Genomic DNA, 16,844 nt, shown 5'->3' on the forward strand with positions numbered 1-16,844 from the left:
TCAGCTCAGAGCTGGTCTCCTCAGCTCAGAGCTGGTCTCCTCAGCTCAGAGCTGGTCTCCTCAGCTCAGAGCTGGTCTCCTCAGCTCAGAGCTGGCCCCGCTTGTGGTGTGAAGCCGCCACTGCTCGGAACCGGATTTGTGGAAGTAGAAATTGCAGGGCAGTAGGAAGGATGGTTGGTTGGTAGACAGACAGGTGGAACTGACTGTCACTTGCTGCACAGCTACCTGAAGAGGTAATTTAGTCGCTCCCGGGCATCTTTGCCACTGAAGAGGCGGCGTTAAGCTCGTGCTTTCTGTAGCGAATGTACTGTGTCCATCCTGAGCTTTTCTTTTTAATCTGCTAGAGTGAAGGACCGATTTTCTCGACCTTGTTCCTACTAGCAAATCACCACTTGGGGTTTTCACTTACTTTTTTTTTTTTTTCTTTTTTAATCTTTTTATACTGATGAAACAAATGTTATTGTTTCATTATAGGAGTGACAGTGAACCAGTTAACACTAAAAAGCACTATGTGTTTCACAAGGGATGGAATACTTGGGGGTAGACAACATGGATTTTTCTTGTAGTTTTTTTCTAGTTTGTTTGTTTTTGTTTTCTTCTTGCGCCAAGTTTGAGCCCAGTTACTGCGGCAGGCGACAGCCTGCACCTGGCGGGGCTTTGCTGCCATCTACTGGCTCTTCAGGCAACAACACTTGCCTTGAACTCAACAAATTCCTGGTCTGTGATGGTAATAGTTTCCCCTGTTCGTCTTTTTTTTTCTCTTTAGTTAAAACAAAGTGAAGCAAATGCAGACACCAAAGAAAAGCTCCCTTTGCGCCTTCGAATCTTTGAAAAATTTCCAAACAGACCACAAATGGTGAAAATCTCAAAGCTTCCTTCCGACTTCACTGTCCCTAAAATCAGGTACCAAAATACTTCTTCAGTTGTTTGTCTCAGCTGTGTTATAACAGTTTCATCTCGAATATGATGCAGCCTTTCTTTCATATCCATGCGGGTGCGGGGTTTTCCTCCGTGTTTAAGTTACCTGAATGCTCTTCCCTTCCTGCCTCTGCCTTAATAAACCAGGAACCCTCCAAGCAACGTATTAAGAGCAGAAGCTTTATTTGGCAGGAGGGGGGATTCATTACTTACTGAATTTTTAACTGAGGTTGCAGAACCGTCCAAGAAAGCTGGTTACACCCACCACACCTCCCTGCCATGCCCCTCAAGGCTTTGACTTTCCAGGTAGTGGGGAAGTGGTTCCGGTCCCAGAGGTAGCAGGTGGATGTCAACCATGTAAGGGCACTTGCCTCGGGGGCCCTTTCGTGCTCAGGAACACGAGAAACTGCCACCGGCCAGTTTCCATGTTACCGTAGCTGCTCTTGTTTGTGGTGCCGAGTCTGCTCACCCCTAGAATGTGTCTCCCCCTTCCTAAGGAAGTGCTGAAGCGCCACGGTGCTCACATTCATGCTGATTTGACTTCCCACTCTGCCTTCCAGCGTGGCCATTGCATAGAGGATGCCTGAAAGCACTTATGTTTTCACAATTAAATCACAGGTTTGCAGCTATCGCTAAAAACCTTCCATCAAACCAGAATAACATGAAATGTGGCCTTTTGCACTTACCTAGTTTGAAAGGCGCTTTTCTAGGAGGTTGTAAGTGCATGAGATGGGACGTGGTGTCGCCATTTTCAAATTCAAGTGGAAATAAATGTATTTTTATTTCTTAGCTTACAAAGCTAATTTTAAAACCGAAAATATGAAGTATAAGAGAGCCATGAATTAGTCATAAATTCATAAATGCAAGACTAGTACTTATTTGAAAAGATGCGATTTGGTTTTCATCTTGCTCTGGAGATACGATGAGGTAAGTTTCCTTGGAGTTATCTTGAGTCTTAGAGTGTAAAATGATTTCCCAAAGATTCTGAGGACAAGAAGACATTCAGAAAGGTGAGCTAACTCATTAGAGGGGAAGAACAAATCTTATAACACGGTAGAATTTTCTGATGCTGTCCACTACTGGCTAGTACTGCTGATAAGTTATGTCGGGGGCATTGTGCTGGGCAGGACTGGCTGAGAACTGAGGAAGCGTTCTCAAAATTGACTTCAGTCGTTCCTTCTTGTACACGCCAGTAACAACAAACTTAAACAGTAAATCTCATGCCACCCTGGTGGGCCTGTCTTACGCTCCAAGAACATTTACCTTAACGAGGGCGACTCCCCTGCGAGGTGCCACCTCCCGACCCAGCTCCCTGAGGGCCTGACACGTGTGCTTCATGTGCCCAGGGAAAGCTTCATGAAGCAGTTCATCGACCGCCAGCAGCAGGACAGCTGCTGTCTCCTCCGAAGCCTTCCCTCGGCCTCGGCCTCATCCTGCGATCACCCCAAGAGATCTGCTGTTGAAGACAACAAATACATTGACCAAAAAGTAAGAGTCGCTTCTCAGCTGCATTTCTCTTAGGCATGTGTGTTCGAGAAAAGAGCCACATAAGCGTGAGGGTGGGAGTGGGTTGGGGGGGGGGTCCTGAAAGGTGACTTCTCAGGAGAGCAGTGAGGACAGTAATTGTCTCTGTGGAAGAACTCCTTAACTCCAGCATAAGTGGTTTTGTGGATTTGAGCGAGTCAGGTTTTCATGTGCGCTGTGAGGTCCCTAGACACCTCCCAGGGCTGCACCTTCTGCAGGGAGGGAGGACAGCGCTGATGTCCAGGTTCCGCTCCGGGCTGCTCACCTTTCTGCACATGACCTGTGTCCCTTTCTGCAGGTGACCCTGCTTATATCCAGTTGTCTCACTAGGGAAACTAACCAGAGCAATATTCTCTACGGTGGGTCCAAGTGATCACCACATGTTGAGTGCTGAGGAGGTGACGAGTGATCTCTACCTTGTCGTATTCTTACTCTGATCTACCTGTTTCTTATCATTTGAAAAGTAGCTAGGGAACGAATTTCTTTTCCTCAGTTTACAGTTACAAAATGAAGAATCAAGAAAAGAATCTCTCTTTCTCTTTTTTAATTGCTTTTAGAAAAGAGATTAAAGATTAGAGTTTGCCAAAGAATCCAAACGCATGTGCAAATACTCTCTTTGGAAGTCCTAGTCTCATCTTTAAACCTTTCAGGAGTTATCCATTTCTTTGTTTTGTGAGACTGAAATACCAAGCCCTCCTCCATCCTCCAGGATTCTTTCTTCTTCCCTTTCTCCCCCCACCCCACCATGATTAGGCTTCCAGAGTAACTTGGCTATTCTCCTCTACTCTTTTTCCCCATACTCTCCCTGAATGAAACTCAGGGGAAACTCAGGTTTCCCCTTTACTGCTCTTCCAATGTCTTGATCCCTGCTGTAGTTTGGAGATTTTGTTCTTGATAATAACCATGATGATGATGATTGTGAGGTGATGGTGACAAAGCTGATGGTGATGACAGTGGTGGTGATGCTAAGGATATAGATAGTGATGGTGATGACGACGATGGTGGATGAGGATGTAGAAAGTGATGGTGATGACGATGATGGTGGTGATAGTTTTAATGATGACGATGATTCCTTTGCCATATGTCTTTTCCTGTTGAAGGATTTTCTCACTTACTGACTTTCCTTCAGCCAACTACAGATGTTCTTCCTCTGTATTACAGATCCCAAGATTGTGGATGACAAGTCTGATATCAGTGTCAGGACTTTTTCGTTTCCATTTGAAAGTAGTGAGGTTTTCCTTTGCTGGTTAGTTGGTTGGTTGGTTTTCTTGTTTCTTTGGGGAGACTTTTAAGACTTTCCCCATGTACGTAGAAACTTAACCAGTGTAGACCTTGTGTGTATTTTATCATAAGCACTGCCCAAAAGAGGGAGCCTTTTCAGTCTGCAGACTAGGTATTTGTCAGACTAGGCATTAATTATACTTTTCCATCGCCTTCCTTTTTCTCCTGTGTTAGCCTAAAGGTTGGCTTCCATTGCTACTCTGTACTTTGAGATTCTTGTTTGAGTTGGCCTTCAATTTTGATAGAGATCATACGTGGCTTTTAACTTTTGCACATCATACTCGTAACTCTCCTTAAAGACTTTTCTTCTTTTATGATTGTGATTGTTGTTATTCTACTTTTTGCCTCCCTTGCCCAATATTATATTTTAACTCTATACCGTACAGCAAAATTTTGTATCTATGGTTAGTTAATAAGAGGATACTGGCCTGGTTTCAGCCAATCAGTCTGAAATTGAATTTGTAAACAAGAATCCATTGTTTTTAATGTGTTTGAAAAGCAGACCTTCAACCAGAGATGTGTAATGACGCTCCGGTCTGGAAGTAGTTATGACCAGTGATCTCCAGGACAAGAGCCAAGCTGATGTTCATGCCCAGAGTAATGAATCCACAATAAGCTTCTTTTTGTTTTTTATTGAGGTTAAGGTTGGTTTCCATCACTGTATGTGGTTCAGGGGCACAGATCCATGGCTCTTCAGGTCTTTGTTTTCACTCCACGCCCACCAGAGCCCCATAGTTCTCCAACACCGACCTTTGGGTTCTCTCCCTTTGCTGCTCTCTGCCTTCTTCCCCCTCTTATAACCTTCGTGTTACAGGTAGATCAGTCATTAGTAACGACAGCCCACTGAAACTGCAAAGTTGGAATTGGTCCATGAACAGCTGATGTTTCTCATGCTTCCCGAACAGAGTATATTGTGGTTGATGAGGGAAAGAGTAGAAGGTCCTTGGCAGGGGCAGAGGCAGGAGAATCTGAGGAGAGACTGGTGCACTGGCACCTTCCCTCCCATGCTCGTCGTTTTACTGCTCTAGAGCAGTGAACTTGAGATGCCATTCCTGGCTTCTTTAGTGCCCTTCTGTTGGGGGCTTCTTTTCATTTTGTGGTTTAACAGTTAGTTTTAGCTACTGAAAGTAGATGACCAAAGTAGTTTTGTGCTATAATCTTATACTTGAATCTTTCTCATAAGCTCGTAAAACATAATGAATAGGCAGACTCTGCTTCCGTTGCATCCAAGCCAGTCAGTATCTAGAAGTGTCTAGAAGGTTTAGAAGAGCAGAGTGCCCCCAGTCTGTTAGCTCGGTTGGTTCGAATGCGCAGTGCATGGTCTTGTGCGGAAACATTATGCCTGGAAGGTCAGTGCCCTTCACCCTGTGCAGTACTTTTGGCCCACTCAGGGTAAATGCAGTTGATCAGAATTTACCCCTCACAGCTCCATCATTTAGGCAACTGCTCCCTGCAGAAAGTGAGCTGTGAAGAACCTGTTTTCTTCCCATGCATGGCAGCAACAAGACTTAACCCTGCTCCCACCCATTCTTAAAGCCTTGACTTTTTTAAGTTGCCAGAAAAGTAGACTTCACTTTGCCCTCACAGCCATTTCCAGCCGCAGGGCCCATGCTCTGGGCTTTCTCCATGAACGCTTCCTATTGAGTGGGCGAAACCCAAAACAGAAATTCCCGCTTAAGTTAATTTCAGCATTGAGGACTTAAGGGGAGTGCATACATAGTTTGCAGATCCCTTTCACTTTTATGAAGACACTTGTAAGCAAAAACACTCAAGCAAACAACAGAAATCCTGAACAGCGACCACACCGCTTGTGGCTCCTTTGACAAAGTATTGTTCAGGGAGCTCCTGAAAATTGACTTTACAGTCCTAGCTGCCTTTGAAAATGTCAGTCAGTGTCAAGTGAACAGCCAGGCCTTTCTGTGTGTGAAAGCTCTCTCAGCACTGCTCCATACACTGAGGCTGTGTCTCCTCGAGGAACAGTTTTAAAAAAAAAATTAAAAGAAAATGAGAATCTGTCTTATCAGTGATTCTTTTAACACAAACAAAGGAGTGATAAAATATGACTTTTCCCTTAATAATTACCTGTCAAGAGAAACTTCTGGCTCTTTCTACATTAGAAAGGACCACTTTTCTCTTGCCCAGGAAAACAGAGACCCCAAGAATCAAAGATCCCAAGTGAAGGGGAAAAACAAAAATCTGATAACAAAAGGGGGGAGGTGCTTTTGATTAAGTGATGCAGGAAACAGACGCGCAAGCGGGAGGCAGGATTTTCTCCCAGTAATTACTCTGGCTTTGAACAACCTAAGTCATTCCCATGGCAACCTCACTTTGCAGGGACCATGTTTTTAAAAATAGCCCCGTTTGATTACCTTTCTCGCCTGAGTTTGAAATCCCTGTCCTCCCTGTAAACAGCAAGCAAACAAAACATGTACAATCTTGAAACCGTCTGTGGCTTCCAGACACGAAAGGAACAAGGAAGGGAGAAAGGAGCTGTCTGCTCTCCTCATCCCTGGGAAGAGCAACTGGTCCAGCACTGCTCACACAGTCTCATGGGCACTGAGGGGGCCCCTTTTCTTCCTGCTTCTGTCACCCAGCAATGGGCTCCCTACCCAGTGTGCACAGAACAGATGGTCACCACACCAGGCCTTTGAGGAAAGAAAAGAGGTCGTTTGCAAGGAGACAGGAGAAAGGCTCAACTCTGCCTCTCCCGTTAGGAAAGGAATGAAGCTCACCTGTGCACACATGTGTGCACATATAACGTGCACACATCTAAGCACACGCGTGTCTGCCTACAGGTGTGCTGCACGTGTGTGCCCACGGTAACCTGGGCTGAGAACAGCAGTTAGATTCTATCAGCTGAGACGTTTAGGCAAAGAAGTGTGGTCTGGGCTGAAGCTCTTTGACCAATGACAGGGCAGTCCGCGCATGAAGACGTCGACTTCCCTCGGAGAACTGCAGCCCCTGGTCTCCAGCCCCCACCTCTGGACAGTGCCCGGCTGCACTCTCGGCCTCCCGGCCCCGCCAGCCATGGAGCTCGGCTCCAGGAGTTGCTTCGGCTTGCTCAGGCTAGACAGATGAGTGCATCTGTGAATACGAGCTTCGGAGAGAAAGTGACATAACATTTCTTTTCTCTTGTGCTCTAGGGTCTGAAAGCAATTTAATCATCTAACCTCTGTTTCAATTCAACCATAAATTTGCACATCTTGCAATGAGTTTTCTAGTTTCTAAGCAGAAGGGCTTCAGAGGATGATTCCTTACTCATTTCCTTCTCTGTGTTATTGAAATCGAGCCTGCGGCTCTTAAGTAGAAGACTCGCTCATAAAGTGAAGTGTGGGCGCGGCTCCCCGCAGTCCCTGGTGATAAACACAGCCCACCTGGACCTCACACGTGAAGCTTTTCATCAAAGTTGAGGTCTCCGCCTTGGTCAGGTCTGGGGTGCTGCACTTTCCATGCTCCCCGGGCACCGTCCCCACTGTACTGACTGGGGGGCCACTTCTGGCGCCCCAGAACTGAACGCAAGTGAACCTCAGGGTCTCAGCAGTGCGGGACAGTCGGGAGGGGTGCGGGCTGCCCTGCACCCCTTCAATGCCGTGCTAACTAACTAGAGCCACAGAACCATGTGACAAAGAACAGTAGGTGATTCTTCCAGCGATAGGGCCGGACCTGCTCGCTCTCCCTGGCTTCCTGCTCAGCCTGTAGCAAGCTCCAGAACAAGCTCCCAGCCGGCAGCTGATGCTTGGAGGGTGAAGAGAGAATGACCAGCACAGTTACTGTGCTATGTCTGCTGTCTCCTGCACCTTCAGCATCCCCTCACCCCGTAAACAAACCTCTGCGGAGCACCTGCTCATCCGTCTGGCCTTCCGGGCTGGGCCGCTCCCCTGAGCAAGCATGACTGTGCCCTTAGATGCTCCAAGTGCAACAGGGCAAACTGGTACATGCCTGAATGTGCACAGTGTTGTGGGAACAGGAGAAAGGAGCCTCCGTCTCCCCCCACCAGGGGAAGGAAAATCCAGGGGTGCCAGAGGAACAGGCTGCAGCCAGCATGAGGAGGCTGCAGGGAGACACATGTGGAGAGGCGCAGAGAGCATGGAATGCTTGGGGCTGCTGCTGGTGAGGAGCAGAACGGGGCAGCAATTGGCACAGGGATAGGGGCCGTGCAGCGGGGTGCCAGACCGCCTATAAGAGAGAGTTCTTACCGCGAGGTTGGTAATAAGAATTAAATAATGGGGCCCTCCCTGGTGGCACAGCGGGTTAAAGCACTGCGTTATGAAGCTCTGCGAAGCCGCTGCAGCACAAGTTTGACCCCCGGCCCCGGAGGTGACCCCCATGGCACGGTAGACTCCTCCTGACCCGCCCGCTGCTCCCCACAGCAGTGGACTTCGTCCATCTGCCTGTTCTGCTCCCCACTCTGTCTCTGGTAGATCCTCTCACCGCCCTGCACCTCTGGCCTGTACCGCAGTTCTGTATGCATACGTAAATCAATCTTTAAAAAGGAACAAGTAATATGTGTTAGATACCTGGCAAGGCGCCTGGCACAGCCTGGGCCATGTACCCACACTGCCAGGTTGCAGAGGAGCTGACGTTAAACCCACCACCAAGGCAGACTCCGTTGAGTTGGAGTCTGGCTTCTGTTATCCTTCTGGATAAGTGTCCTTAACCAAATCAACCTGCAGAGGTAACAGTCCAGCTGAGCACAGTCTGTTAGTCACTGATTTAGTTTCCTTTCTGTCCAAGAGTCTTTTTTTTTTAGGTCTGGATTCTTTTAAGGCCATTTCAGATACTACCTGCTATCTTAGATGCTCAGGAAGTAAATTAAATTGTGCTGGAAGGATTTACTCTTGCCAAAGCCCCATGGATAAGCGTGCCGCATTGGTAATGTTCTGAGTGATTATAGAGTGTTTGACAGTTTCTACACAGATAGCATCCTGAGCTGTCATTTCCAGGTTGCGTGTTTATTCACTTTATTTTTTTTAAGATTTACTTATTTATGCATACAGAACTGGGGTATAAGACCACAGGTGCAGGGGCAGTAAGAGGCTTCACCAGAGACATAGTGGGGAGCAGAACAGGCCGACTGATGAAGTACACTGCTGAGGGGAGCAGCGGGCAGGTCAGGAGAGGTCTGCCGCACCATGTGGGTCACCTTCCTGGCTGGGGATCGAATTGATGCTGCCGTGGCTTGGGAGAGCTTCATAATGCAGTGCTTTAACCTGTTGCTCCACCAGGGAGAGCCCATCCGTGTTTATTCACTTTAAGAGAAAAGGAGACAGAACAGCCTGTTTTCTTCCTTAGGGCTTTTGCGCTTCTGAAAGTCTTCTCTGTAATAGCAGCTTAGCGTCTCTGCAGTACCAATGTAGACATGTCCCTGAGAAAGGAGAGGGGATTCAGGGTGCTGCTCACCCAGGGACTCACGTCCGGGGTGGAAAGACGTGGTGCTCCTCAGAACAAGTAGGGAAACCCCAAGATTTTACATTTCACGTTTGGATAAACATTTTCCAATTTATTATCAATCTTAATATTTTCAAAGTGAGAAAAGAAAATTAAGGACTCTCTATCTTCCCATTTAGAACTAGAATTATATTATTAGCAATTCCACATCATGAAAGCTGATACACTACATGCTTCTGTCGGTTTTTCCTTAGACAGGTACGGTGACTTCACTTTGAAGGGAGTTACCAGAGGGAAGCTGAGTCTCTGGAGACAAGCGCAGCACCCCAGGGAACTGACTGTCCCTGGGAGGTCTGCGGTTTTCCCAGGGCGCGAAGGGGATCACTCCCCGGTTATGGAAACGTGTGATGGATCCTGACTTTAGGGAATCAGCAAAGGTACAGGCGTTGTCATCCTACTAACTTTCATGAGCTAGAAAGTTCGTCAGTCTCTTTTTGTGCTTCCAGGCTGTTATTCTCAAAATCAGTTGTACTTATCTAGAACAGAAAAAAAAATTGTTTAGATTTTGTATTAGAATTTGGGATAAATAAGGTCTCTTTCTACATATCAGCAATGAAAATAAATGCCAGAAGTTGCTCTGGGATACTGACCTAAGAAGTGGTGCTAGATTCTCATGTAACTGTGTGTGGAACAAGAGCTGCAGGAGGATTAAAATGAAGACTGTAATAGGAAACTGTGACCTGCTTTGTGAGTATGACGATAGTACGAGACGTGAAAGAGGATGGAGGGAAGAATGCATGCAAGTACTTGTAGCTGTGCCTTGACTGTGTTGTGTTAGAAGAGCAATTCAGTCTGCGGCTACCCGCTATGAAGCAGGAAATAATCTCATGGGTCACTATGAGATAGTCTCCTTCTATTGTCCCCTGCACCTTTATAATAGGCTTTTCATGTGGAAGAATAGGGTACAGGGGGCAGGTGGGGAAAAGCTTAGGGAAGCACCCGGCACGCTGAATTTAAGTCAAAAATATCAGAACAAACTCAAACCCTGAAACAGTAGCCAGCCCCATAGCCGTGGGCACCACTGGGGTGTAGGGTATGTTCTTGAAATAAACTAGGGGTTCTTGGAGACAAACAGGAAGTTAGAAAGGTGAACGTGGGACTCGATGTCATCCTCGGAATGAGGAAGGTTTGCCAAAGGTGAAGAGAGTCATGTCCAACGGATCCCATGGGCCAACTTGGAACAGTTCCCAGTGAGAACAGTTGGGGCAGTTTGACTTACAATAAAAGTAATCATTGTAATGGACTTAAGTCAATCAAATAGGTTGAAATCCTTCCGTAAACTATAGTCACACACTTTAAAGTAGTAATGGGTCACCTTAAATGGTGACAGAAAACAATTATATTTCAATTATAGAAATCAAGGTTAAAAAAAATAAAGGATGCATCTTACTTTTCCCAAATGAATAATTACGTTATTCTTATGTTACTACAGAATAACCAAATACAAGTGGGGAAATACCTCGTGTAAAACATTCCAACTAGTGAATAAAAATGACAGCTTTGCAAACTGAGCAAATCAATGGTCGAAGCAATGACTGTCAGTACCACCAATAGCATCAAAAAGAGAGAGACACAGACAGGGCCATCCGCCTGTGGTCTTGCAGGGTCTCGGAGCTGACTCTGATGATCCTCTGGGTCCGGCTGCAGACCTGCAGGAAATTCTGAGCCAGAGAAACATGCAACTTTTAAACAGTCCCTGATTATATCGTATTGCAATAGTGATTGTGGAACCACACCGAGAATGTGCTCTTAGCCAAGACCCAGACTCCAGGAAACTCCAGGACAAATGGTTCTTTCATGAGAGAAAAGACAGGGAAAGCTGCAGACCCAAAACCATGAAAGGCAGTGCCCAGAAATCAGCTAGACACTCTCTCCACATTATTCCACCACATCTAACTCTATCAAAGTTGAGTTGAACCTCCAGAGTTGAAATCCGTGTTAAAGTGTACAATTCTAGAAATATTTTTAAAGTTAAATTTTAAGACCAAAAAATCATCTGTGTAGTTTGACTATTTAAGTGTAGTTTGAATATTTAAATGTATTTACTTTGATAACACATTCAGTGGAAAATAGTTTATTTGTGGAGTCAAATGTATTCAGTGGTCAAACAATAAAACCACCAAGAAGCTTTCTCAGCTCATTTTTTTTAATGCAGACTCCATGTAACTATATTACCCATTCCCTCATATCAGTCCCTCATCCCTGACTGTTACTGATGTATTTCATAGAATTTTGCATCTAACATTCCTTATCATGAAATAGATCCATCAAGCATGTTTGTATTTCAGGTGACTGTTGGGATCTCTTGGTGCCGGTAGAGGGCACTGCAGAGCAACGTAGTTCTGAGTTTCTTGTGGCTGGAAGAGAAGGTCCTTTGCCAAATAATAGACAAGTGCAAAGCTTTACTGCAGTGACAAGAGAAACTGGAGTCATAATGACAATTACTCTAGGCCTTCTTTATGTCCTGGGGAAAAGAACATTTAAATATATAAGTGTGTGTCTGAGCTATCAAACATAGATTGTAGATGTGTGCATGGATGGACAGACGGGCGGATGGCTGGATATACCTACTTACCACCCCTGCTCAGAAAGACTTGTATCTCCTTTCTTCACTCAGAGACTGAATTGAAGTTTACCTATTACAGTATTTATTCTCCAGCTACTTCTACTGTCATTTTAAAAAAAAAAAGTTCTCAAGTGCTCTTGTACCAATGGCTACTGTATTTTGTTTTAATCAGTTCAATTTAGGGCAAAGACGACCTGAGAGGGCTTCAGCCATCTTAGAGCAGAAAGCGCTTTGGAAACGGGATGACAGACGCCGTCCCCAGTTCCTGTGAAGGGTTTCCTAACGCGAAGACAGTTGTAGGCAGCCCCAATGCCAGGTGACCCCTACGTGACTGAGTTGATTCCATCACCGATGCCGACCGAGGCTGACCTGGGCAGATCGTCACCTTTCAGAGGTGAAAGAAGAGCAGGCTGCGCTCTTCTCTTCTAACGGAGCCGTCTTGCTGAAGGCGGGCTTCCTTCCCCGGGGGTGTGCATGCGGGAACCCGGGGAACAGAAGTTCCAGCACTCACCAGTGCTGAGTGGCTTGTCTCCCAGAGCGGCTCAACACCGTGTGCGGCAGCTGGGCTGTCCCTGAGTCCATTGCGGAGGTCACGCGGTGATGGGGGGTGGGGTGTCAGGCAGGTTCCTCAGATGGTTCCCTAAGCAGCCTTGTGCTCTCCCCTAAAAATGGGATGCCAAGAAAATGACACCCACTCTGGTCCCCGCATTCATTTATTCTCCTAAGAGTTTGAAGTGAATAATGAGACCAGTTTGGGGTTTTCATTATTGAGAAAAACCTGAGGGGGAACGTGCCAAGGTGTTCTGTGACCCGTCTTCTCTTGATCTCGGATCTGTGTGCCACTGTGGAGAAGGTGCCTGTCGCCAGGCTGTCTGGGGTATTAGGTGCGGCTGAAAAGACCAATCGGTGTCTGCCGCTCTTCTCTGTTGCTGGCCAGAGGGACACTGGTGGACATTATGGGTCAGTTTCTGGGTTTACATGTTGATGTCCCCACATTGGCACTTGACTTCCCTAGCCCCTGTTTAAAAGAAACGCCATGGTCTGTGCTCACCGGATAGGGTTGTCAGGTCTTTGCTGTTGGTCAAAGCACCAACTTCAGTACCTCAGAGCTTTGACGCCACAGAGCCCAGCATTTAATAAAGCAAGTTGCACCAAATTTACCTCCCGTAAGTCCATACTTCCAGCCTCAGCCTTCACCCACCGCCTCATTTGCTGATGAAACTCTGAACCTCCCTCCACGGCCCAGTTCAACTGCCCCCTGCCTTACGTGTCCAGTTTCAGGCATGCTGGTCTCCCCACCCGCGACGGCCTCCAGCCCTGCTCATCTTTCCTGCTGTACAGATCTAGCTCTTGTCTAGTGTACATATCTACTGACCATCTCGTGCTGTGAGTCTTGCCTCTTCACTAGGCTTTCCAGGGAGCAAGAGCTCTGACTCCTGCTTACCCTGGAAGTGCAGTAGTCACTATTGTCGCCTTCACGCGCAACACATCTATTCCAGTCTGCCGCCCAAGTAAGCAGGTGCTTCCCCGCTTACTATCTTCAGTCTGACTACTAGAGTGACGGTGTCTCATTGCTCATTGTGATGCATCTTCAGAGGATGTAGCGCTTCCCTGTTCTCTCTCTGCCCTCGTCCTGCTCACTTGGCTCTGAACCCCAGTCACCAGCCTGACAGCTGCAGGATCGAGCGGGACAGATCTGGGAGTGTATCTTCTGGCTTACCGTCAGGTTTGGGTTTTTTTTCTTTTTCTTTTTTTTATTTTTTGGCTAGCTCTTTTCCCAGGGGTAATTTCACTATGGCCATCCAGGAAGAAATCTTGAGAGCTCATCTTTGTTTCCATGCCGTGGGCCAAGTGGCTCCTACACTCCTGATTCAGATCTGCGTTGGGTCCCAGGCCAGGAACCTGAGACAGATGTGTGCGGGTTCAAGAAGATTTTACTCAGCACTGACAATACAAAGTGCAACATTCCTTCCCCCAACATTAACTTCTCTGGAGACTAGAAAGTCCATGTGGGGAAGGATGATGCTATTACTCGCTAGCCAATATGTCACCGGCTAGCAGTGACACGTGGCCCACATGCTTGGTAGCAGTTCTGTCCAAGTGAAAATAACAGAAGAAGATAAAGTGAAAAGATAGAGTCCATCGTATGAAGAAGAAACATATAAAATTAATGTTTATATGTTTTATGTATTTAATGATTTGTCAGTATATTATCCCTTTACACTCCAAAATTTATGTCTTACTCGTTATTTTACAGCTACGCAAGTCTGTTTTCAGCATCAGGGCCAGGAACCTTCTGGAAAAGGAGACTGCAGTCACTAAAATCTTAAGGTAACACCACTAGCCTTTGGTATGTATTTATATGCAAGTGAGATTATGTTAAATAAAATTGAACATTTTTTTAAGGGACTAAACATCAAAGTATCCAGATACAGTTTCTACTAAAGAATAGGTTTGAGTATCTGTGTACTTAAAAATACTATCAACCGCATCTTTACTGTGTCTCCTCAAAGAGCAAGATTTTGTTAGTTCCAGTCATTTCTTTTCATACACTTAAACATAAACTGTAAGTATAATATTTACAAAAAGGTCAAATTACTTTTATTCTTATACGTGTTATATCTTTGTAATATCTGAAGAACAAATCACAATATAAGGGGGAAATGATAAAAAGGTAAGTTTTTTTAAAGTTAAAGAATTCTCAGTTTATTCACAGTCCATTCATTTAAACCAATAAGACTCAAAAAACCCATTTTAAAGTGCTTATGAAAAAATGTGCCTTTAATGTTTCCTCTCTGAAATCGGCCTTGAAACAAAGCGTCAGAGAGGGGAGTTAGGCTTATAACATCGAGTAGCACAATCTTCACAAAGATGCGTACACACTTGAAACACAGCTCAGCGATACCTGTTCTACCGGAACTTACACACACGGCACACTAAAAATTGGAAACTGGAGGTGGAATGGCTGACAGGGAAGTAGATAAATTCACACCATTCATACCGGGAAGCCCGCTCTAAGCTGGAGCGCAGCGGAAGGACATAAGTTCTCCTCTATTCTGCCGTCTTGGCTAGGAGCAGTCCTTAAAACTTCTCACCAGAATGCCTGACACTGTCACCTGGATAAATGCAAGGGAGGAAGTAGGCTTGCTGTAGATGAGTTGAGAACCTGTTTGCTAAAACAATCCCAACGCGGACACAGCTACACCTCTGCTCCTTGCATTGGCTGATGAGACGTGGTCTCCTGAGCCTGTGGTGGGCCACCTTTCGTGACATGCTTATTGCTTGGGCTTATGTATCTCACCATAGAATTTGATGAGATGACCCTGAAAGGTTTCATTGAAATCGAGAAAGGGAAACTTCTCAGTAACAGTATAGTGACCTGTGTCCTGACTTTGACTTGGTTCCAGCTGGTGTGATCATCAGATAATGCCAGAGCCTGGCCTTGAACTCTGCCTGGTGCTTAGGGATCTTTACTGATGCTGAAACCACGCTGGCTGGCTCCTGGCAGCCAGATCTCTAGCCTCGGCATTGAAGGCCCTGCCCTAGTCCCACAGGGCTCACAGTGTGCTGGTCCAACCCAGCAAAGTGTCCGAATCTCCCAGGGGAGAGACGTCTGCCTCACGTCAGATGACCCACCAGGGACTTACAACACTCTGAGCCTGTTCTCAGATTCTGTGGCTTCATTCCTGTGTGAAATACAGAGAAACAGCAAAGCATCAGACAAAACCAAACCAGTAACAAACCCTAGAAGTCTGACTTGGAACTGAGACGCCCAGAGTGGGGTGGGGAGCGGGGAGGGGACACCATGGACTACGGTGGAGGACAGTGGGGCTTTGGTGGCGTGTGTGTGAGTGATATACACCTACCTACAGGGTGTGAACCTGGATCTCTATGAATGGTATACAGTTTTGTAAGCCGAAATCACCTCAATGGGAATAAAATAGAATCGACCTGTCAAACTAGGAACCCAAATGACCTGACTCACCTGCTCAGAATAACTGTCTTCCAGCACAGGTGGATATGCTGGAGGGCTTCCCAGAGACTTCCAGAACATTGGAGTTATGGGTACTTGGAAGGAAGTGATTCCAGAGTCTCACCTCCCTATCAGCTCTTCCTTAATCTGGTCTTCAACTTGTCCTTCCCACCAACTTTCCTTATTCACTTCTAGTTACAAAGGGAAGGCAAAACTCAGTGTCACCAAAATAAAGGTGAACCCATGGTCTAAATTGCTCTAGAAGGTAAAATCTTCTGGTGCCAAACTGTCCCCAAAGGCCTGCTCCAGAGTTAGCTGATTGGTTGGGCATTGAAAAAGGACTTGATGGCTGGGAGTGCCAGCATTGAGTGATACTCTCCACGCTTCCTCAAAGTCACGGTAAAGCACTTACACGGTCACGTTAACATTGTATTCTCATTGCTCATTATCATACCAGGAGGAACTGTGTTCATCTTTCAATGTTTAAAAAAGAAAAGTCATGAAAGAAAAGTCATGGAACATCTGAACAAAATGGAATGGAGGGAATGGAGAGGTTCTCAGACTCGCCCTGCAATTGTGTAGTTAGAGAGACACCTGCACCATTAGCATTGCAACCCAGCCCTGAGCACCTTGGGAATGTGTGAGCTTCGTTCCTCTGCCACTTTTAGGACATACGGGACAGAAATTAAAAAAACAACAGTCTTTTTGTTCAAAGGGGATGCAAGCTTGATCTTTAGAAAAACTCTTCAGCACTTTTCTTCTGTAAACGTGTTTACTTGCTGTGGCTACATTAGTCTGTGCAAGAATTGAGGGTGAGTGCAAGGTAACAGATAGGTGGTCTCCAAGGGGGATTCACCTGTGATGATATAGCAAAGATAGCGGAGCTGATGGTGGTGATGAGGATGGTGTTGGCAGTGATGGTGATGGTGATGATGGTGGTGTTACTGATGACACTGGTGGTACTGATGATGGTGGTGATGGTGCTGGTGCTGTATAATTAGTCTCAAAGTTAGAAAGTCAAGAATAGATTGTACCCATGTCTGTGGGTCCTTGGCATGTTTCTAGTCATTTTTACATGAGGGAGTGCTCTGTTCCAAGGATCTCAGTGATGTCTCAGAAGACTGAATGCAGGAG

At 46.1% G+C, this 16,844-nt stretch overlaps 1 protein-coding gene across 1 annotated transcript in view; it reads left to right on the forward strand.

Moving 5' to 3' along the window:
- The window catches only part of NALCN (sodium leak channel, non selective), a 222,990-nt gene that overhangs the window by 155,130 nt on the left and 51,016 nt on the right, over nucleotides 1-16,844 (forward strand). The window contains exons 15-17 of the mRNA XM_004680052.2: nucleotides 767-903; nucleotides 2,265-2,406; nucleotides 13,995-14,068. Of these exons, the coding sequence (XP_004680109.1) occupies nucleotides 767-903; nucleotides 2,265-2,406; nucleotides 13,995-14,068 (353 nt within the window). The remainder of the gene's footprint in view (nucleotides 1-766; nucleotides 904-2,264; nucleotides 2,407-13,994; nucleotides 14,069-16,844) is intronic.

The sequence above is a fragment of the Condylura cristata genome, unplaced genomic scaffold (genome assembly GCF_000260355.1).
Source record: "Condylura cristata isolate star-nosed mole 26May11 unplaced genomic scaffold, ConCri1.0 scaffold00010, whole genome shotgun sequence".
Classification (NCBI taxonomy): Eukaryota; Metazoa; Chordata; class Mammalia; order Eulipotyphla; family Talpidae; genus Condylura; species Condylura cristata.